The 22,919-nt window shown below is 36.5% G+C and overlaps 2 protein-coding genes across 2 annotated transcripts in view; one reads left to right on the top strand and one right to left on the bottom strand.

The window, feature by feature from the left end:
- Window positions 1-13,593, top strand: part of KLRF2 (killer cell lectin like receptor F2) — a 21,874-nt gene extending 8,281 nt beyond the window's left edge. Inside the window, exons 4-6 of the mRNA XM_069585751.1 lie at window positions 7,144-7,292; window positions 8,358-8,473; window positions 10,898-13,593. Of these exons, the coding sequence (XP_069441852.1) occupies window positions 7,144-7,292; window positions 8,358-8,473; window positions 10,898-11,015 (383 nt within the window). The 3' untranslated portion in view covers window positions 11,016-13,593. The remainder of the gene's footprint in view (window positions 1-7,143; window positions 7,293-8,357; window positions 8,474-10,897) is intronic.
- On the bottom strand, window positions 13,571-22,919 carry LOC138436417 (C-type lectin domain family 2 member A-like). The gene is made up of 5 exons (XM_069581998.1): window positions 22,781-22,919; window positions 20,545-20,607; window positions 18,346-18,536; window positions 15,776-15,879; window positions 13,571-13,728 (listed from the first exon to the last, which is right to left on the bottom strand). The coding sequence occupies exons 1-5, from the start codon at window positions 22,917-22,919 to the stop codon at window positions 13,593-13,595; spliced, it is 633 nt and encodes a 210-aa protein (XP_069438099.1). The 3' UTR covers window positions 13,571-13,592.

The raw sequence follows: 22,919 nt of genomic DNA, 5'->3' as shown, positions 1-22,919 counted from the left end.
ATGCACACACAGAAACAAAATTCTGTTAGTTCTGTTTCTCTGAAGAACTGTAACATACCAGTTAGCATAGGGCACGATGGCATGATTCAGTGATTAGTAACATGGGTTATGGAACCAAAGTAACTGGATTGAAACTTCAGCTTTAATATTTATCTGCTGTATGACTTTGGGAAAGTGATAATGTCTGTGTGACTCCCTTTCTCATCTGTAAATTAAGCATAATAATATCTGCTTCATAAGGTTTTGTTTTATTATATTCTTGTATTTCTATTGTGTTTCCCTGGTGGTTCAGGGAAACCACCTGCCAATGCTGGACTTTAGATACAGCATTTGATACACAGGTTTGATCCCTGGGTCAGGAAGATCCCCTGGAGGAGGAAATGGCAACCCAGTCCAGTATTCTTGCCTGGGAAATCCCATGGACAGAGGAGCCTGGTGGGCTGCAGTCCAAGGGGTTACAAATGAATTGGACACAATTTAGCACTAAATAACAGATTTGTATTATGTAAAACATAACTAAAAGTAGAAAGGATTATATAATAAATCTCCGTGTGCCTTTCAATTGGTATTAACAGTTATTAACACGTAATGAAGATTAACTCATCTATATCTCCACCTCCATCACACTCTCATACTAGGTTTTATTAAAGCAATTACTGGCTATCATGCCATTTAATATTTAAATATTTTAGTATGTGATTCTGACAGTTAAGGGTTTAACACAGTCACAATGTCACTATAAGTCCTGTGTTCATTTACTGTGTACAATGGGTTGCTTTAATATACATATATTGCAAGATGATTTCTATCTCCATCACATCACAGTTACCATTTCTTTCTTGAGGTGAGTATGGGTGTGTTTTCATTTCATATATAGTAATGCCTAGGAGTAGAATTACTGAGTTACATAGCAATTCTTTGCTTGAATATTTGGAGGAACTGCCACTGTTTTCCAAAGCAGCTGCACCATTTGATGTCTCCTTGGGCCCATTTTAGAATTCTACCACAATTCCTAAAACCAAGTTGACAATAACCTCCTAATATCATCTTACTATTCCATCAGCATTCGATTTTTGTTTCCATTTTATTTGTTAGAATCAGAGCAAAGATCAGTTACATCAGCTAAAATGTCTCGAGTCTCTAAATCTGTACATTCTCCTTACTTTTGTTTCCTTCTTAAACATTTATTTAATGTTGAAAAAAATGGATTATGGTTGTGTCTAATTTCTCATGTTCTGGATTTTACTGTGTCTATTTCTATTGCTTCATTGAATGTATCTGTCTTTTATAAAGTTGTTTTTAAAAATAAATATATGTTAAGTGCTTAGAAACCTGCTTGGCCCACAGTAATGACATTTTGTGTTAGTTATTATTATGCAAACCATCTGAAACAGGAATTGATACAAAGTGTTGCTCAATAAGTATTTTTCTCCATCCTCATCCTCATGATAGTTCTCCTTATTGTAGAACGTGGTGCTTGAAACTGAATTAACTCTTATAACTCTTCTGGACAATAAGTGTCCACATTTTGCATTTTTTTGTGGTTTTAACATATTACACTGATCATTTGGAGTATTTTCAGTGTGTTTTGCCGCTCTAGACCTGTACCTTTACAGTCTATCAGAATCCATGTAATAGAATTAGTTTGTCCAAATGACTCCTTTTCACTAGTGAATAAATAGCATCTCTCCAATCATAAACTGAGAAGAATATTTAAGGTCATTTTAGCACATGACTATGTACTTGTACAGGCTTCCCAGGTGGCCTCAGTGGTAAAGAACCCGCCTGCCAATGCAAGAGATATAAGACGTGAGTTCAATCCCTGTGTCAGGAAAGTCCCTTGGAGAAGGGAATGGCAACCCACTCCAGTATTCTTGCCTGGAGAATCCCATGGACAGAGGAACCAGGCAGGCTATGGTCCATGGGGTCACAAAGACTCAGACATGACTGAAGTGACTTAACACACAGGCGTGTATGTACTTGTATAGCTGAGATTATAATCCAATCACCCTGAGTCATCACATACTTTTGGAAGATTATAATTACTCAGGATTGTCAACTCTTGCCCTAGTAGAAAGTAGTTAAAGATATATTTGATGCTTTATATATTGATAGTCTTCAATATATAAATTTTATATTATTATAAAATATAAATTATTATAAATTTTATATTACATCCATGATAGTCTTCTTCAAGTCATGTCTGCTGATGAAGTTTTGTTTTCCCATCATAGCTAGATATCTTAATTCAATTTCCTAAAATGAATTTTTAAAAAATTTAGACTTTAGATGACAGACTAAAATAGTAGCCATGAAAAGTTTGACATGCTCTAACTTATGGATATTTAATTCAGTCATTCAACAATCAACCTGCACGCACTATAATTAAAGTGATGTATGAAAGGAGAGTCAATGATGAATATGTCAGTTACCTGAAGAACCTTCCAATCAGATAAAAGTTATGGAGTCATTCACAGGTGACAATGACATGGACTAGTTAAGCAGCACCTGAGTGTTCCGATTCTTAGAGGTGGCAGAAATTATGACTGTTTAAAAACTTTGTTTTGGAGGTGAAAAATGATCTCAGAGAGATAGCAGTGAGCAGTCCTAAAGAGAGATCTTAGTTCCCTCCTCAAGAATTGAACCTAGGTAGCCTTGATGACAATCAGGAATCCTAGCCTTTAGTCCACCAAGGGTTAGAGACTCCAGGAGCAGCCCTGGCTCTTTTCCCCATTTTAAAGCAAGAATGTTTCAAGGAAGCAAAAACTGTAAACACATGCACAAAGTTTATTATTAGAAACAATGTAAAAAGTGGGAGAGCACACAGGGAAGCAGTTTGTTTAAGACAGAAGCAAGGCAGAGATACACACTGATAGAGGAAGAGTGTGGGCGTCCTTGCTAATGAGGCAGAGCACAGTAAAGAGGCAATTTAGATCACTACCATAGGACAGTTCTTCTGGGTCTTTGTTTACCTTTGGCCAGTTATCTCAGTTCTTTTCCCACACTTGACTAGTCCTCGGACCCTCCCCAACGTGGGTGCACAAAAACATTTTGCGGAGAGGCCTGTGGGTACACTTATTATCAGATGGTGCACCCTCCATTTTTGACCCCCAAAGAGTCTTCCTGTGTATATGCAGGCAGGAGAGTTTTTCTTGACCTCAGAAGTGGTCATCTTATCTCTTTACTTTAGTAGTGCTCAGCTTCTGCCACTAGCAATGTCCTTGGAGGGTCTAGATGAGAACAAAAATTTTACTCCACTTAACAAACAGCAGCTGTCTGGCTCAGGGGCTTATCTCCTACCTCAGAAATGAGATTGATCATTAAAAGATACACATAATTTAGAGGATGAAGAAGAAGGGAAGGCTATTCAAGACTAGGGAACTGCTGGGGTCCAGCCCCGGTGGATCCAGGGAATTTGAAGCAGGGACGGAGTCAGCATCTGAGGAATTAATTGCTCGATTAAAGATATGGAGGGAGATTAGAAAGAAATAGTGTAGTAGAACTATTAGTGGAGAAAGAGGCTGAATAACTTGGTTTACACAGAAAACCAATAAAACTCTAAGACAAGGAGTTTGCACCACCTACGTAGGCCACCAGTGCCCGCTTGAATAGAGGAGGGTGCCCTGCCTTGGGCTCCCTCTCACGTGGGTCTTAGAAGCCAGGGAAAGTAAGTATACATGGTGAGCCTCCATGCTCCAGATGGGAATTCAGCCAGAAAAGAAGAGAACGAGAAAAGACCACATGGGGGAAATCAGTCTTTCTAGGAACTGGTCTGTTTCTTTATTTTCCAAATCCACTTTTATACTTTCAGTTATACATAGAGATAAATGTGTTCTCAGCATATCTTTGTTCTTACAAGGGTCTTACATTTGTTTTACAATATCTTCTGGTCTGGAGACCAATTAACATTTTATGGCCCCACCTTTCTTTCTATTGATAAAGGTTAATCATCAGAAAACTTGTTTCCCCTTAAGATCTATTTAGTCTTAAGATAGTGATAAAGTTACATTTTTACATAGCAAGGACACAGTAATTTATAACAAAGAAAGAGGAGTACAGTGATCTATAACAAAAGAGAAAATTCATTAACTCAAAAAGTCTAGTATTGCTAATATCAAAACTACTATATTTCCTTTTCTACATTCCAATTACATTGATTAACATACTCCCAGGTGCCTAAGGCTATGGAGGCCTGGTGGCAATCAACTCAGCGATGAAACCCTGCACCAACATAATTTCTGACTAACTCACTAATACTATACTAATAATTTTCTAACTTCTCAAAAGAATCTGTTTTTAGAAAGTTTAAAGCATCTTGTGCCTCTCAGGGTTGGGAGGCTGTAAACAATCACATGTGGCCAGTTAATCCTGTCAGGCAGGCTAGAGAGCCATCAGAGGAGTTTTGGGACCACGCCCAGGAGATGTATTAACTGGAGTCCTAAGTTAATTCCTTTACAGAGAGAGGTGGTTCAGTTCACTTGCTCAGTCATGTCCGACTCTTTGCGACCCCATGAATCGCAGCACGCCAGGCCTCCTTGTCCATCACCATCTCCTGGAGTTTACTCAGACTCACGTTCATCAAGTCAGTGATGCCATCCAACCATCTCATCCTCGGTCGTCCCCTTCTCCTCCTGCCCCAAATCCCTCCCAGCATCAAAGTCTTTTCCAATGAGTCAACTCTTCGCATGAGGTGGTCAAAGGACTGGAGTTTCAGCTTTAGCATCATTCCTTCCAAAGAAATCGCAGGGCTGATCTCCTTCAGAATGGACTGGTTGGATCTCCTTGCAGTCCAAGGGACTCTCAAGAGTCTTCTCCAACACCACAGTTCAAAAGCATCAATTCTTCGGCGCTCAGCCTTCTTCACAGTCCAAATCTCACATCCATACATGACTACTGGAAAAACCATAGCCTTGACTAGACAGACCTTAGTTGGCAAAGTAATGTCTCTGCTTTTGAATATGCTATCTAGGTTGGTCATAACTTTCCTTCCAAGGAGTAAGCATCTTTTAATTTCATGGCTGCACTCACCATCTGTGGTGATTTTGGAGCCCAAAAAAATAAAGTCTGACACTGTTTCCACTGTTTCTCCATCTATTTCCCATGAAGTGATGGGACCGGATGCCATGATCTTCGTTTTCTGAATGTTGAGCTTTAGGCCAACTTTTTCGCTTTCCTCTTTCACTTTCATCAAGAGGCTTTTTAGCTCCTCTTCACTTTCTGCCATAAGGGGGATGTCATCTGCATATCTAAGGTTATTGATATTTCTCCCGGCAATCTTGATTCCAGCTTGTGCTTCTTCTAGTCCAGCGTTTCTCATGATGTACTCTGCATATAAGTTAAATAAGCAGGGTGACAATATACAGCCTTGACTATTTGGAACCAGTCTGTTATTCCATGTCCAGTTCTAACTGTTTCTTCCTAACCTGCATACAGATTTCTCAAGAGGCAGGTCTCGTGGTCTGGTATTCCCATCTGTTTCAGACCCCCCGTAATGTCAGAAGTATAGATGAAAGGCATAATGCAGCAAGGCAGGCAAACTCTGGTTTTGGGGGCAGATGCATGAGCAGATTTAGTGAGGCTCCCTTAAAGCCCGACTCGCCTTTGCCTGTCAGGCCCCTTAACCTCATGACCTTTGCCACGGGCGGGACTCCTCATGCTGGCTCCTGGCAGGGAACTGTGATTGAAAAGCAATCAACACAATAAGGTAAGAAATGATGATGAAAAGTAATCTCACAGGAAGGAAGTGCAGGTTGTAAGGACAATCTCAAACTGAAAAGAAATTAGAAACAAGGGACAGAATCAAACAACAGATTTTTAATTTTTTGATTAGTTATAAACACTTAAAATATTATATATTTGTATATTATATAAATATTAATATTTAGGTACAAATAGGTTAATATAGATATTATTTGTGGTAATTATTTATGTTAATTTAAATTATTAATTATTAATAATATAAAATATTATATGTTAGTATATAAATGATATATTTAAATTTGACTATATTATTTAAAATATTATTTAAAATTAATAACATATGTTTTATTATTTATTAATATGTAATATATTTAAGTCTAAATATATTATTTAAAATTATTTAAAATTAAATATATATTACACCACAGCTTTCTTATCCATTCATCTGCTGATGGACATCTAGGTTGCCTCCATGTCCTAGCTATTATAAACAGTGCTGCGACTGTATATGAAAGCTGTGGAAAGCAATGGAATATTACTCAGCCATTAAAAAGAATACATTTGAATCAGTACTAATGAGGTGGATGAAACTGGAGCTGATTATACAGAGTGAAGTAAGCCAGAAAGAAAAACACCAATACAGTATACTAATACATATATATGGAATTTAGAAAGATGGTAACGATAACCCTGTATGCAAGACAGCAAGAGACACAGATGTAGAGAACAGTCTTTTTAACTCTGTGGGAGAGGGAGAGGGTGGGAAGATTTGGGAGAATGGCATTGAAACATGTATAATATCATATAAGAAATAAATCGGCAGTCTAGGTTTGACGCAGGACACAGGATGCTTGGGGCTGGTGCACTGGGATGACCCAGAGGGATGGTATGGGGAGGGAGGTGGTAGGGGGGTTCAAGATTGGGAACACGTGTACACCTGTGGTGGATTAATGTTGATGTATGGCAAAACCAATACAATATTGTAAAGTAAAAAAATAAATAAAAATATATTATAAATTTAAACATATCTAAATATATAAATAATATAAAATATTAATAATATAAATTATTTATAATATTATTTTAATATAAAATATTATTTAATAAATAAATATGAAATAATTTTAATATATAAATATTATATAAATGTATCTGTATTATTTATATATAAATTATTTATATTAAAGATTTGTATCTCCTAATTATGGCTCAGAATTCATAAGCTTTGTTCTCTGCAACCCATAGCCCCAACCACTGACTCCATTCCAGGAAATAGACAGATTTTGAATTAATTTCATTCTCATGCTGCTAATGAGGTACCTTTTAATCACAAAAAAATGAGTTGACAAAAATCTATTTTCCATTCAATTACATTTGATACTATTCACACTTTCTCTAATGACTGTAGTTTAACTGATTGCTTTCCCCTGTATTTTCCTTCAGGAAATCATTATGTGTGCCCAAGTGACTGGCTACTGAATCAAGGAAAATGTTACAGGTTTTCAACTGTTCCTAAAACTTGGAATGAAAGTCAACGTGATTGTTTAAAGCTACAGGCACATTTACCTGTGATTCAAAATTCAAAAGAGCTGGTGAGGAGTCAATAACAGTTTTTAAGTGTAAGGGTAAATCACTAGGTACAATTCAAAGTGTGAGTGGTTCATAGTCATTGCTTTTGAACATTCTTTAACCAGCATACTATTCATGCAGTTCTCAAGGCAAGAATACTGAGGTGGTTTGCCAACTCCTTCTCCAGTGGACCTCATTTTGTCCAGCCCTAACTAGCAGGGACATGCCCTTCAGCCACTCTATGTAGCTGGATGACATGCCTGGTGCCCCGGCTGTCCCACTGCTGGTCCTTGTTGAGCCTGTAAACCTTCACTGGCCATTGGGTATTGGTCAATAAGCAGCCTGGTGTCAGGGAAAGGCCCTATTGGAGTGACTGGGAAGGGGTTCTGGGAGAGGCTGGAGCCAAATTCGGAAGACACCCAGGAGTAGAGGGCACCCTGGTCTCTCTGCTCCCTCTAGCCACCCGGGGGCCTACAATTACTGTTGTTTATTTTTTTTAAACCCTATTATTCTGAAAGAAATGGTTATTTATCATTCCATTAGTGCCTGGCTCAGTGCCTTACTGTATGGTTTGGTTTAGTCACTAAGTCGTGTCCAACTCTTGCAGCCCCAAGGACTGTAGCCCACCAAGCTCCTCTGGCCATGGGATTTTCCAGGCAAGCATACTGGAGTGGATTGCCATTTCCTTCTCCGGAGGGTCTTCCAAGCCCAAGGATCAAACCCATGTCTTCTGCATTGCAGGCAGATTCTTTACAGACTGAGCTATGAGGGAAGCCCTTACTGTATAAAAGGCATCAAATTTTTTTTGAGAGCTTGTTTGGAGGTTCTAACAGGGGAGTACAGCTACTTGTATACTCTTGACAGGAGACTGGTCCTCCTCTATTGGGATGGTCGTCCTCTTTGATGGAACTTGCAGCTTCTAGAGGGATGCACACGGAGTGGCTAGGGAGGAAGGGACACCCACCTAGCCAGCCAGATCACCTGAATCAACACTGGCGATCAATATGGTGACAGATGTCACAAACCTATTGCCTTCACATCCCCAAATTTTTTTGAATGAGTGAACGAATATACTATTTCTCTTGTAGGAGTTCATACAGAAGAGTCTGAAATCTGGACAACCTAGTTGGCTTGGACTATATATTACATCGCCAGGAAAACAATGGATATGGATAAATGAACAACTTTTTGTGGAACAAGAAATGTAAGTACTTATTTGCAGGGGGGAAATGGTAATGGTATTGATGTTTTATTTATAGAAAGGTATATTTATTTAAGCTTCTTTGCTTTCTGGTCTTTTTCTTCTTTCTTTCCTCATTTCTTTTGAAAACTTTCTCTCTCTTTTTTTTTTCTTTCTTTTTTCTTTCTTCCTTCACTCTCTTTCCTTCCTCTCCTTCTCCTTTTAACATTTACTGAAGAGAATAGAGGGGGTTTCCAGGTGGCTCAGTGGTAAAGAATCAGCTTGCCAATGCAGGAGACACAGGTTTGATCCCTGGGTTGGGAAGACTCCCTTGAGGAGGAGGTGGCAACCTGCTCCAGTATTCTTGCTGGTAAAATCTGATGGACAGAGAAGCTTGGTGGTCTAGTCTGTGGGACTGCAAGGATTCAGAGATGACTGAGTGACTGAGCATGCAAAGGGAATAGAAAGTGTTCATTATGGAACCTGTAAATTATTAATTGCAAAAAATGATAGTTACTTTTACATTGTTAAACTGATTTAAATCTCCTTTAAAATATTACCAAGCAAATATTTTCTATATACAAAATGCAAAGATAAATTTTACTTATAAATGAAAAACACCTGAAATATATACAAACATCTCTTGAGCTGAAATCAGAAAGTGAGAATTTGCAATTTTGCCCTTAGAAAATTATTTCAATCTCACTGAAATAATTTTTTTTTGCATGTAGGAAAGAAAACATTTTTTGTATGTATGAAAAGAAAATGAAGCTTTTCTCACAATATTCTTGTGTGAACACTATAACGTAATACATGTAAGAAGGCTTTAAGATTCTTAGGTGTTACAGATGTTTGCATGTTCTCTGTGCTTTGATTTTCTTAACATTCTAACCTGCTAGAGCACCTGAGATTTGTCAAGTTTGGGACAAAGACCATGACATGTCTGTTCATTTCAATCTGTTTATTCAGTCCTGCTGCTGCTGCTGCTGCTGCTAAGTCGCTTCAGTCGTGTCCGACTCTGTGCGACCCCATAGACGAAAGCCCACCAGGCTCCTCCATCCATGGGATTTTCCAGGCAAGAGTACTAGAGTGGGGTGCCATTGCCTTCCTAGATATTGCTATTCTCCACTCATTCTTGTCTTTCACAAACATTAAAGTATGAAGTAGTATTCATTCTTTGGACATGCTTTGATTGCAAACTTGACAAAATTTAGTTAGAAATAACTAGGCTCTTTTTTATTCTTTTATTTAGAAAGCAGAATATTGTTACGGCAGCATCTCTCTCTCTCTCTTTTAATCCTGTAGCCAAAAGAGAAATGTATTGTAGAAGGAGAGTAGATATATCTCATTTTAAAAGGTTTCATTTAAATATTTAAGGAAAAATGATATGCAGATGGGGCTTCTCAGATGTCTCAGTGGTAAAGAATCCACTTGCCAGTGCAGGAGTTGCAGGAGATACCAGATCCATCCCTGAGTCAGGAAGATCCTCTGGAGAAGGGAATAGCAATCCACTCCAGGATTCTTGCCTGGAGAATCCCGTGGACAGAGGAGCCTGGTGGGCTACAGTCCATGGGGTTGCAAAGAGTTGGACACGACTGAGTAACTAACACACACAATCAGTGACTAGAAAAAATAGTTAAGGAAATAGCTCTCTCAAAAATTATTCTATTCACACTCATTCCTAACCCTGTCATACCACTGAAGAATTAGCAGTTATTTAAACAGTTTTAACTTGAAACTATCCCTAGTTTCCAACTTTGAAACTCCTGAAACTCCCACTGGTATGTAGAATATCTGTCACCACATAACCTTTATCAAAAACTTTCATTTTAGCATTTAGTTGTCTCGAAAGGGCATATTTATGCTGCTATGTGAAAAATGAGTAGATGGAAAGTGACACAGAAATGGATTTTCAATCACAAGGCTATGACCAGGGAGAAAGAGGGCAATGGTAGCTTGGGAGAGAAGTAAATGGCTGTCAGGACTAATCTTGAGATGGAATGCCCAGGACTTGCTGATGCATGTAATTCGAGGGTTAAGAGGGCAGGAACAGCCAAGAATGCTCCTAGTCTTCAGACTAGCACTCCAACAGTATTGATACTCAGGTAAGAGCCATCCCAGAAGGGAGGGCATGGGGGATAAGCAAATCAAGAGTGCCCCACTGGCAACAAAAGAAGAGTTTGGCAACAAAAGAGTCTATTCTAAAATCTTTTGTTGTTGTTATTGTTGTTATAACAATATAACAGATTTGTTATAACAAATGTGTTGTTGTTATTCTAAATCTTTTGTTGTCCCTGGCAACAAAAGAAGAGTTTATTCTAATATCTCTGCAACATTTTGACTGCTGGAAAAAAAAAAATTACCTGCAAAACTTGGCTGGGGGAAACTTTAAGAAGTATAACCATTATTTTAAGATAAATGCTCTAAAGTCTGCCTTGTGTCTTCTAGTTTCTCGGTGATTGGACCCATTGATAACATGAGCTGTGCTGTCATAACAAGAAATCAGGTGTATTCCGAAGACTGTGACTCCAAATTTAATGACATTTGCCAGAGAGATGCTGTCTGAACAACAAAAGCAAATCTGTGCATTTAAATAATTGGAAGAGAAATATATGGATGTTAACAGTGCCTATCTTTTTTTGGAATACAAACTTATTTTTTAATACAAATAAAAAATTTTCATGTATTCTGTACAGATACAACACTCCAAAATTAGAAAATGGAGTAACTTATTTTTAAATTAGAAAATGTAATTCCCTATTGATTTTTTATAATGCTATTAGAGATTATTATTAATTACTTTTAGATGTGGTAATTGTATTGTGGTTATGTTGTATAGACAGGGAAACATTCACATGATATTATGTCTAGAATTTGCTTAAATAATGAATGATACAAGATTGTTGTTGTTGTTGTTCAGTCACCCAGTCGTGTCTGACTCTTCTTGACCCCACGGACGGCAGCATGCCAGGCCTCCCTGTTCTTCACCATCTCCTGGAGTTTCCCCAAGTTCATGTCCATTGCATCGGTGATGCCATCCAGCCATCACATCCTCTGACACACTCTTCTTTTGCCTTCAATCTTTCCTAGAATCAGGGTCTTTTTCAATGTCAGCTGTTCACATCAGGTGACCAAAGTATTGGAGCTTCAGCTTCAGCATTGGTTCTTCCAATGAGTATTCTGGGTTGATTCCCTTTAAGATTGACTGGTTACAAGATTGACAATGAGTTAATAACTTAAAACTGAATAATGAGTATATGCGACTTACTGTATTATTTTCTCTACTTTTAAATAGTTTGACGATTTCCTAACACAAAACAAAACATGTTTTGGTTGGGGAAGAATGTTGATTTCTGACTTCAGTCTTTGACATTCTTATTTATCCCTGTTGCTGCAGTGTCTAAAAAATATGAAATTTAATCTTCTAATCCTGCTTATTCTCTATTCCTTGGGTTTTAACTCTTCCTGTGCATTTGATGAAATAACAGACCAGGGCATAGATGTGGTTATACAACATTTTTTTTTTCATGGTGGGCTTTGTCCTTAATTACTTTCAGTTTTTATCAAAAAGAAATTAAACTTTCAACTGATAATAAAGTACTCAGCCATTGTAATTATAAATATCTTTTTGAAGTAATATACCATCTTGTATTTAATGTGATTCTACAATTCATTTCCCTTTAATCAAATTTGCATTTAAACATTGTTATATTGAGAATTGTCTCACTCTCTTAGTTTTCTAACTGAAATTTTATACAAAGTATCTTATTTTTTCTCTCATTTATCCAAAATGCACTCATATTTCAAAATAAATTCAACAGTTTGTGTCCCCTAAGTAGGTGAGGAGGTATGACATAATATCATCAGGAAGTTCTCTGTAGCTCATGCTGAGCCATCAGGAATTGATTCACCCTGATAGGTATGACTTAAAGGAAAACAAGGAGTGAATTACTTTAAATCATTAAGCAGTTAAAATTAAATTGTAATCAGGAACCAACAGCAAAAATAAAACACATTATGAATCAAGCAAAATTTGAACTTAATCCGAGCCAAAATGTAACTTTGGCTAAATTTCATATTTTTAAGTTTTCTTGGTGACAAATGATGACTAGATATAATATGCCTGTGCTTGCTTACATGCTGATATTTTCCAAGTATTTGCATTCACATATATTACCAGGAACAACATTTATGGTTGAGACTCACAAGAATCTCCTTTTCATTTATCAGAAAGTTTCATCTGCAACTAAGTTAGGAATGAGCCTCCACTAAAGATATGGAAGAAAGATTAGTCTGTGTGTTTCTGTATGTTTATCCTGTAACCTAGATACTTTCTTTTTCTCCAGCTTCTCCATCCTAAGTGTCTATGTATTCTCCTACACTCTCATCCCTTCTTGTACTGAGAGGTTGCAGTTACCTAGGCAGGAAGTTAACTCAAACTAATGTAACAAAGAAGGGCTTGATATAATTTTTCCCACACCCTACAGAGATTGAATTTTATGACACATCCAGGGTTGAATCATAAGTCCATCCTATTTCCTTGTTCTTACTTGGAAAAGGGAAATATTTTTCAATAATCTATTCTCTATTAACTTTTAATGTTATTTTTCTAGTTTATATTCTATAATCTAAGCTTTGTAATTTTAATACAGAACTCTGATAATGTATCTGTGTTTATTACTTATAGAGTTAGGGTCCTTCCTTTCCCTTATTTGTAAGATATTATTTAAGTACATGTTTGTTCATAGGTGATTCTCTTGTAACATTTCTTTAAACCAAAGTTGCTATGCTTAGTGGTTTGTAATATTTACACATATTAAGTACATATATTTCTCTAACTTTTAAGCAGTAGGTCTTGGCTGACCTATCAATATAAATCCCTTTAAATTTGATTATCATAACTACTAATGCAGTAAATGTCATCTAATTGTATACTGTAACTTTGTTTGGTCCTATTTAACAGGTTTCCTGACTTGTGCTCATGATGGGCAATTATGTGCCTTGAATTAATAAGATTCTATATATAATCATTCATTCATTCAACAATTTTTAGTTCCTTCAATTCTTGCAAAATTCTACTGTATGCCAGAAACTAACATTTGTAAATCAACTATACTTCGATTAAAAAAAAATGCAAAATTCTTTATTGATTTCCTAATTTATTCTCTGTTTTAGATATTGGTTTGCTGCAAATCCACTTGATATCAACAAATCCCCTGGAACTGTGGACTCCATCAGAATTCAAAAAAGCGAAGTGTCCGTTCCCACTGATTTCAAACCTGAAAAGAAACAAAATCAGTTTGGGACCACTTTCAGCTGTAATCAAAAATAAAATTAAGAATAGAGCAATTTGACACATTTTATACACAACACTGAGCTTTACTCACCTATCATAATACTCTACCTCCCCAATATCTGTTTTTTTTAAAGCAATGTAGGTATTTAATATTACTATTATTATTAGCATAATCTGTCAACTTATTTAGGGCAATAGGTAGAAATACAGAGATACAAGTAGACAAAGAGAAATAATGGATATAAATAAGAGCTTATATCTATCTCGACTTATCTAACTATATCTCTTTCAAGAAAGAGAGTGTTTCTAAATCAAGTGATATATGGAATTTTTTAAAAGCAGTTCCCTAGCATATTACCTTGGAGAAGGAAATGGCAACCCACTCCAGTGTTCTTGCCTGGAGAGTCCCAGGGGTGGGGGAGCCTGGTGGGCTGCCATCTATGGGGTCATACAGAGTCGGACATGACTGACGTGACTTAGCAGCAGCAGCAGCAGCAGCATATTACCTGGTATATTTTTTAGCCAATGTGCAGTTTTGAAAGTAAGAAACAAGATTTATATGCATTTGGCACTTTTGAAATATACTGATATGGAAACCAAGGAGACTAATTATAATAATTTTTATCAATTTGCATCACCGATTTAATGGACATGAACTTGGGCAAACTCCAGGAGATGGTGAGGGACAGGGAAGCCTGTCATGCTGCAGTCCATGGAGTTAAGAAGAGTCAGATATGACTTGGCAACTGAACAACAACAAAAGCAATATTATTTATTTATATAACTATTTCTTGAGGGAATGTTGTTTCCTGACTTTGTATCCATGTCTTCCTGCCTTAATATAATTGCTAGATAGAAAAATGGAAACCAATTTAGAAATATGGAAAGACAAGAAAGATTATACTCATTGCATAAAAAGAAAAAGATTGATCATCAACTGAACAAATTGATAAAAATTATTTACAATGAATTGGCTGTTCATATCAGGTGGCCAAACTACTGGAGCTTCAGCTCCAGCATCAATCTTTCCAATGAGTATTGATGGTTGATTTCTTTTAAGACTGACTGGTTTGATCTCCTTGTTGTCCAAGGGACTCTCAAAAGTTTTCTCCAGCACCACCAATTGATTCAAAAACATCAATTCTTCTGTGCTCTGCCTTCTTTATGGTCCAGTTCTCACATCCATACATGTCTACTGGAAAGAGCATAGCCTTTACTATACAGATCTTTGTCAGCAAAGTGATGTCTTCTCTTTTTAACATACTGTCTAGATTTGTCATAGTTTTCCTGCCAAGACGCAATCATCTTCTAATTTCATGGCTGCAGTCACCATCCACTGTGATTTTAGAGCCCAAGAGGAGGAAATCTGTCACTGCTCCCACATTTTCCCCTTCTATTTGCCATGAAGTGATGGGACCAGATGCCATGTTCTTAGTTGTTGTTTTTTTTTTTTTTTAATACTGAGTTTTAAGCCAGCTTTTTCACTCTCCTCCTTCACCCTCAACAAGAGGTTCTTTAGTTCTTCTTTGCTTTCTTCCATTAAAGTGATATCATCCACATATCTGAGGTCATTGATATTCCTCCCAGAAATCTTGGAGAGTTAAAGACTTTTAACTTGGAAATATGGTTATTTTCATATGGTCTCTAACACTTTAAAGAATAAAAAGAGATCTTACAAAAATTTTAAAAGTACAATACATGTGCTTTGACTTTGAATTTGCAGAATAGTTGAATTTGAGTTAGCAATAGGAGGGTTTATTAGCAAGAGCTTGGCAATAAAAATAAAATTAAATAAGGAACAAAAATAAAAGTGGAAAATTTCACTGCATGCCATATAACAAAATAGAAGGAAGGTGGGTTGTTCTAGGGTATGATTCAATCTGAGACGACACATGTTACAGGGTAGAAACTGAGAAAGACAATTACACATAGAAAACAGGGAGACTTATTTATAATAATGCAACTCAAACTGATTTAAAGTTTTTATACAACATCAGAATAGAACCTTTCCTAGTAAATTTGAAACTCACCCAGCATTGAATGTAGTGCCATTTGTCCATTTCCAAGACTCTCCTAGTTTTCTGCTTAATCCAATCCAGTACATAGAAGTTCCTGCATGCTTCTTCAAAAATTTCTTTCACACAAATCAGAGAATTCTCCGTTACACAACATTTTATAGCATATAGCTAACATACTTCTCACTGGAACATCCCATCTTTATGATTTACATCCTAATTTGTGTGCCCTAATATTTCCATAGCAACAAGCAATACAGATGGTGATGTTCAGGTTAGCTTTATCAGAATAATTTTCACTTTGCTCTTTTACTTCTTAAATATACTTAAGTAGTAGAGTGACTTCTAACAAGTCATCAAAGCTCTTTGAGCTACTATGTCTTGAATTATCATTAAGGGTAATTTCTATCTCTCAAATGAGAAACTGATGAAAAAAATCATATTTGACTTCCTTTCCTACAAGTTCTACTGCATGAAGCACCAGTGTGTTTCTCACAGAGTAAAGGACAAAGACTCTAAACTGACAGGATGTTATGTCTGGATGACAAATTCAGGAGCTGAGCATTTTTATAGGAACAGGCATATCATGTTTCTTAAGGGTGACAGAGGGCTAACACATATCTTATTCTGTGCACAGATCTTCTCTCCCAAATTATAGAGAGGTGAGGGTGTTTAAAGGAAAGTATAAGTACTGTTAAAATAGGAAAACTCAGAAACTACTTTGAATAGATACCAGTGGATACTGTTGCTGAAGCTGAAGCTCCAATACTTTGGACACTTGATGAAAAGAGATAACTCACTGGAAAAGACTCTGATCCTGGGAAAGTTTGAAGGCAAAAGAAAAGGGGGCGCCAGGTGGTGAGATAGCGTCATCCACTCAGTGGATATGAATTTGAGCAAACTCTGGGAGATAGTGGAAGACAGAGGAGCCTGGTGTGCTATAGTCCATGGAGTTGCAAAAAGTCAGACACAACTTAGTGACTAAACAGCAACAGATACCAGAATAATAATGTCATTGCTGTATTATTTCACTTATATGTGGAATCTAAAAAACAAAACAAATGATTAAACACAAGAAGACAGAAACAGAGTCTCAGATACAGAGAATAAATAGGCGGTTGTCAGTGGAGAGATGGGTGGGGAGAGCAAAGAAATAGTTGAAAGAGCTTTGAACTTCCAGTTGCAAAATAATGAGTCATGGGTATGACATGTACAAAGTGAGGAACATAATCTATAACTACTTGATATCATTTAGTGATATATATCATATGGTGACATATCATAATTAGAATTATTCTAGAGGTCATTTTGAAAAGTATTGAAATATCAAATCATTATTTTGTGTAACAGGAACTAACATATCTTACAGGTCAATTAAACGTCAAAAAATAAATAAATAAATAAACTCGTAGAAAAAGAGATGGGATTTGTGTTTACTAGAGGTGGGGTGGGAGGAGGTGGGGGGAATGGATGAAGGTGGTCAAAAGGTAAAAACTTCCAGATACAAATAAATGCTAGGAATGTCATGTACAACATGATACATGTAATTAACATATTGTATGTTATGTATAGAATTTGTTAAGAGAGAGATGCTCAGAGTTCTCATCACAAGAAAAAAAAAATTATTTTCTATTTCTTTAATTTTGTATCTACAGGAGATGATGGATGTTCACTAAATTTATTGTGATAATCATTTCATGAGGGATGTATGTAAATCAAATCATTATGCTCTACACCTTAAACTTATACAACTACATCTCAATAAAACTAGAAGAGACAATGTAATTTCCATTGCACATTATCTCCTATAATCAGAAGTCTAATTTATGGGAGAATATAATTTCTTCTAATAAAGCATATTGAGTGCCATCATTCCACAGTCTCTCCTACTGATTCTTTGCTACTGAACCACAAACCTATAGTTTTTCTTCATAAATAAACTAACCGCTCCACCAAACATTTGCCTTTCAACATAGAGATCAAACACATGGATACCAAGGTGGGAAGAGGAAAGGAGGGATGAATTGGAAAATCGGGATTGACATATACACACTTTTGATAATATGTATATAACAGATAGCTTATGTGAACCTCAGAATCAGTGCCTTGTGGTGACCTAAATGGGAAGAAAATCTTTTAAAAAGGGGATATATGTATACATATAGCCGATTCAATTTGCTGTAGTGTAGAAACTAACACAACATTATAAAGCAATTATACTCCAATAAGCTAATTAAAAATAAATTATTTGTATTTCCATCTCCTGTGAATTGCTTTCTTTCACTTTGATGTTCCAAACCTTTACTCCTTTCTTCTTCTCTCAGATGAATATAAGCCTCAATTGCCTAACTTGTCCTTGGGAGTCATTTCTTATAAAGCCCTCATATGTACATAATTAATTTGGTTTTCTCTTGTTAATCTGTCTCATGCCAGTTGAATTCTTAGATCAGCCAGAAGAACATAGAAGGGTAGAGGAAATTTTTCCCCTCTCTGACATAATCATGGAGTATTAGCTTTTATCATTTTTTTTTCTCTTTGTACAAAATTAAGCTTCAAAATAATTGAAAACTTTTCCCTTTTCTTACCATATCCTCTGGTGTATCAATCTGAGCAAGCTCTGATCCATGTGAACTGCAAAATCTTTTACTGGCTCTCCAATTTCTGGTATCATCAGAAAAGTAGAAGCACTTCCTTCTTACACCAATCCACTCCTCTGAACATTCCATAGCTTTGGTACTTTCTGAAGATATCAAACGTGATACTGAAAAATATAATCCTGAAAAAAAGAGAAATGAATAAAAACAGTTACAAAGTGTTTGTACTCATTCTGGTGAATCTATTTTATTTTTTACTGCCATGGTTTGAAACATGAAAACTAGCTTCACTCATGGAATGATGGATGAATTCAAATCCTCTGTTGTCCATAAGGACGACCATTTAGTGGTTGAGAAGTCTAGATTTTATTCTATTTTCCTGGCTTCTGTTTTGAGAAGAGGAACTGCAAACCTCTCATGGTCTATATTGACATCCTACCAAAAATTATGCAGCAGATTTAGCAACCAAGGAAGAGACAAAAATATAAATAGTGTCAAGGACCAATGTAAGAAATAAAGGCTTACTTTTACCTCAAAGAAACGGAAAGGTTAAGGACAGGAGAGGATATATGAGCTAAGGAAGTGAAATTCACCATAGAGGACAATGAATCATTGAAATCAGAATTAATCATATATTGGTTCTATGTCACCAATATTCAGTGCCAAAGAAGCTGGAATAATGATGACTTTATTTCTCTGTACGTTGTTTTGAGAATTTACTGTTTCCAGATTTTAGTGAGGTGCTGAGTAATTAGGTTAGACTAGATAAAGTCCTGGCCCTCCAAATGTTTAAAGCTAATTAACGGGTACAGTGTCAAGTAAATGTTTAAATGTAGAGCCAACTCCAAACTCCTGACTTTTTCTCTTCTGTAATACTCAGAATTGGATCCAGACTACCACAAACGGGTAATAAAATACATCGTTTCAATTTTACCTTTTTAGTGAATAAATGAATATAAATGTGTCTTAGAGAAACTCTTCCCTCCAAATAATTAATTTCCAGATGTTTAAATATAATTAGTATTGCACTCTAGAACTTTATAATGACAGAAAAGGCTATAAACAGTAATAATATCAGAACTTTTGTGAATGACAAAAAGAAAGAAAATGAGACTCTAGAATGTTAAATGTTTATTTAATTTCAGAGCTAAATTCAGCAAAACTTGCAGATGGAAAATCAAGTTCTGGAGACTATTAGGCTACAAGTCATAAATTAAAATCTACCTTTGGATATTTTTCAGAAAATAGACCCATAATATACAGAAAAAAATGTAAATATCTTCATCTTTGCAAATTTACTCCAACAGAGAAAATCTTGAAGTAAATCCCTAGTTCCATATTTTCCTTTTTTTCTTTTAACATAATAGAAATAAGCAAATATTTTACAGAGCAACTGTTAGTAATATAACTCACTCTTGATCCAAAAGAAATTAAAGAAATACTGCAATTATGGAGACAATGTTGTATGGTAGTTAAAATATCAGAAATTAGAGAACTGGAATTTAGCCAACAGAAAAAAATCTCAATTCTGGTTGGCCCTGGAATTTGTTATTTGTAAAAAGCGACTAATTCACTCTGGTTGCTATTTGTTTGTGTGTGAATGGATTTCATAACTACTTCATAAAAATATAATGATAAATATAGTATATTTAACATTAGCTCTTCAGTTTACACAAAATACTCTCAACAAGTTATTGCTGTTGCTGTCTGAGGGTTATCTGAGAACTTATGATTATTTTATTCAAAGATCAAGAACTCTTACGAAGTCAAGAAGATGACTAAGTTCTGAGAGTAATTTTAAGAGAGGCAAGGAAGATGGTACATGTGTGCTCACTCACCTCAGTTATGTCTGACTCCCTGTGACCCCAAAGAACCATACATAGTCAGCTTTCTCTGTTCCTGGGATTTTCCCGGCAAGAATACTGAACTGGGCTGCCATGTCCTCCTCCAGGGGATCTTCCCGACGCAGGGATCAAACCTGCGTCTCCTGCAGTGTAGGCAGATTCTTTACAGTGGAACTACTGGAAAGCCCCAAGGAAGGTGGCAAATGCTGCCAAGCTAGTAGGAACCTGAGGTCAAGTCTCTACAGTCTTTTTATTACTGCAGAGTTGAGAGATTTGGGACTAAGCATGAGGTATAAATGCATAGCCTGCTGCATAAAGAACCAAAGAAAATTCACAAGTCACCCACCTGTTACTACTACAAGGACACATATAAGAAATTTCTTCCACCAGTCTTTTTTTAACTTGCAAACTGTAAAATGAAAAAAAAAATTAAATTTCCAGAGAAATTCTGACTGGGAACTGATTATTCACTTATTCCTCTGCCATAATAATCAATCAAGAAACTCACACTAAAAGCATCTACATCCTAAAGTAATAAAGGATATACTGGCCTTATAAAGTACTAACACAAGAAAGATAAGCCCCAGTGATTGCTATAACTGCTCAGATTGGCAGTGGGGAGTGAGGAGAGTACTTAGATTTGATGGAAGGAAGAAAGAAAAACAAGGTTATCCCTAAGCTGGAAATAGTGTGAATGAAAGATTAGAGTCAAGAAAGCATCAGAATCAACAAAAGGGCTATAATCAGACAAATGGCTACAAAAGAAATATGAATCAACCAAAACAAAGATAGGGAAGAAAAAAAAGTCATAAGTATGTATGACCGAAGAATTAAAATGTAAAATAAACTTTTTTTAATTTGATAAGCAACAGAGGGCAGAAGTTTAATGTCTTTGAGCAAAAGCATGTTAAGCTAAAAACAGTAATTTGTACTGAGCAGAATGAATTAGAAAGAAGGAAGTTAGCACTTGCGGAAATGTTAGGACATTAGGAACAAACAGTAATAATTCTATTAATGACTAAGATCCCCATGTCTGACACATTATTCAGTTCAGTCATTCAGTCGTGTCTGACTCTTTGTGACCCCATGGACTGCAGCACACCAGGCTTCCCTGTCCATCACCAACCCCCAGAACTTGCTCAAACTCATATCCATTGAGTCGGTGACTCCATCCAACCATTTCATCCTCTATCATACCATTAGCAGATATAAAAACAAACTGGGAAGATTCTGTACACACATGCACACACACATTTAATACCAGAAAAAGAAAAATTTGAAGAAAAAAAACAAAAAAAGATGTCATACACTCTGTCTCTTTTCAGAGTTGTACCACAGACTTAGTGGTTGAAAATGAAGTTTTTAGGTTTCATAGGGGAGGCAAAACTTTAACTATACCCGTCTTGGGTTTTCAGCTGGCTTTTTTTTTTTTTAAACAAAAAGACAGATTAATAAGAGAAAAACAGTTTATTAATGACTGTGGTGCACACCACTTGGGAAAAACCTACATGAAGAGTAATTTAAAGCAATAGCTTAGAACCCCAGCTAATGGAGCATCTTCCACCAAGGACAATACATTTCTAGAAAAATGAGAGGACAGAAAAAGCAGTTTTTTACTTTCAAGAGTAGCCAACTGTGAGAAGGCAAATATGTAGGGAGAAATTAATAGAGTAATTGAGAGAATTTGTATCCTGTCTTTGGGCAAAAACAAGGGCAGGCACAATGAATTTTCTCTGCTGTTTACTGGTTTCTACATGCCTTCAACTCAAAGTCATTTTTATATCAAAAGGCAAATTTCGAGGTGACATATTCTGGTTTCCTTCAGTTTCATGATCACAATAAAAAGGGTAAAGGATTCTAATGGAAGAGATGTATCTGCAATGATTTCAGACAGTATGATTACATAAAAAGAAACACCAACAGAATCAACTTTTATTTCCTTTCATTTTCTTGTATCACTGACAAAAGCTAGAGCTCTACTAGGTTGAAGGGTGCCGAGGAGTGAGCACCTTTTCTTGTCCTTAATCATAAATCTATAAAATTTCATTACTAAACATCATAAAAATGCTGCATAAATTTAACATATAATAGAGAGATGGGTGAAGATGGCGGAGAAGGAACACCCTGAGGTCACCTCCACTCACAGGCACATCAAAATCACAGCTACCTGCTGAACAACCATCAATGAAAAAGACTGAAACTTACCAGAAAATATCTTCTGTAACTAAGGATATAAATAAAGAACCATAAAGAGATGGGTAAGAGGGGTGAACTCACAGTTTAGTCAAGTCCCGTATGCCCCGTGCAGGTGATTCACAAACTGGAGAGTAATTATATTGTAGAGGTTCTCCCACAGATGTGAGAATTCCTTAGGCTCCTCAGAGCCCTCAGCCCAGGGATCCTGCTCCTGAAAGATGGGCATACAGAGCTTTTGGCTCTGAAGTTCAGCGGGGTTTAATTTTAAGAGTCTCACAGAACTGGGGAAATAGAGCCGTCACTCTTAAAGGGCACACACAGAATCTCACACACTTCAAGACCCAGGGTAAAAGCAGAAATTTGACATAAGCCTGGGCCAGACCCACCTGCTTGTCTTGGAGCCCCTCCTGTAGAGGCTGAGAGGGCCTGCTGCTCACCTTGGAGACACAGACACTGGTGGAGGCGAATGGCTTCCACACTGGGAGGTTCTTCTAGCAAGTGAATGCTGGTGCAGGACGAAGTCAT

This window comes from Ovis canadensis, chromosome 3 (genome assembly GCF_042477335.2).
Source record: "Ovis canadensis isolate MfBH-ARS-UI-01 breed Bighorn chromosome 3, ARS-UI_OviCan_v2, whole genome shotgun sequence".
NCBI lineage: Eukaryota > Metazoa > Chordata > Mammalia > Artiodactyla > Bovidae > Ovis > Ovis canadensis.
The sequence above is the reverse complement of the archived record's forward strand: the minus strand, read 5'-3'. Positions and strand labels throughout refer to the sequence as shown.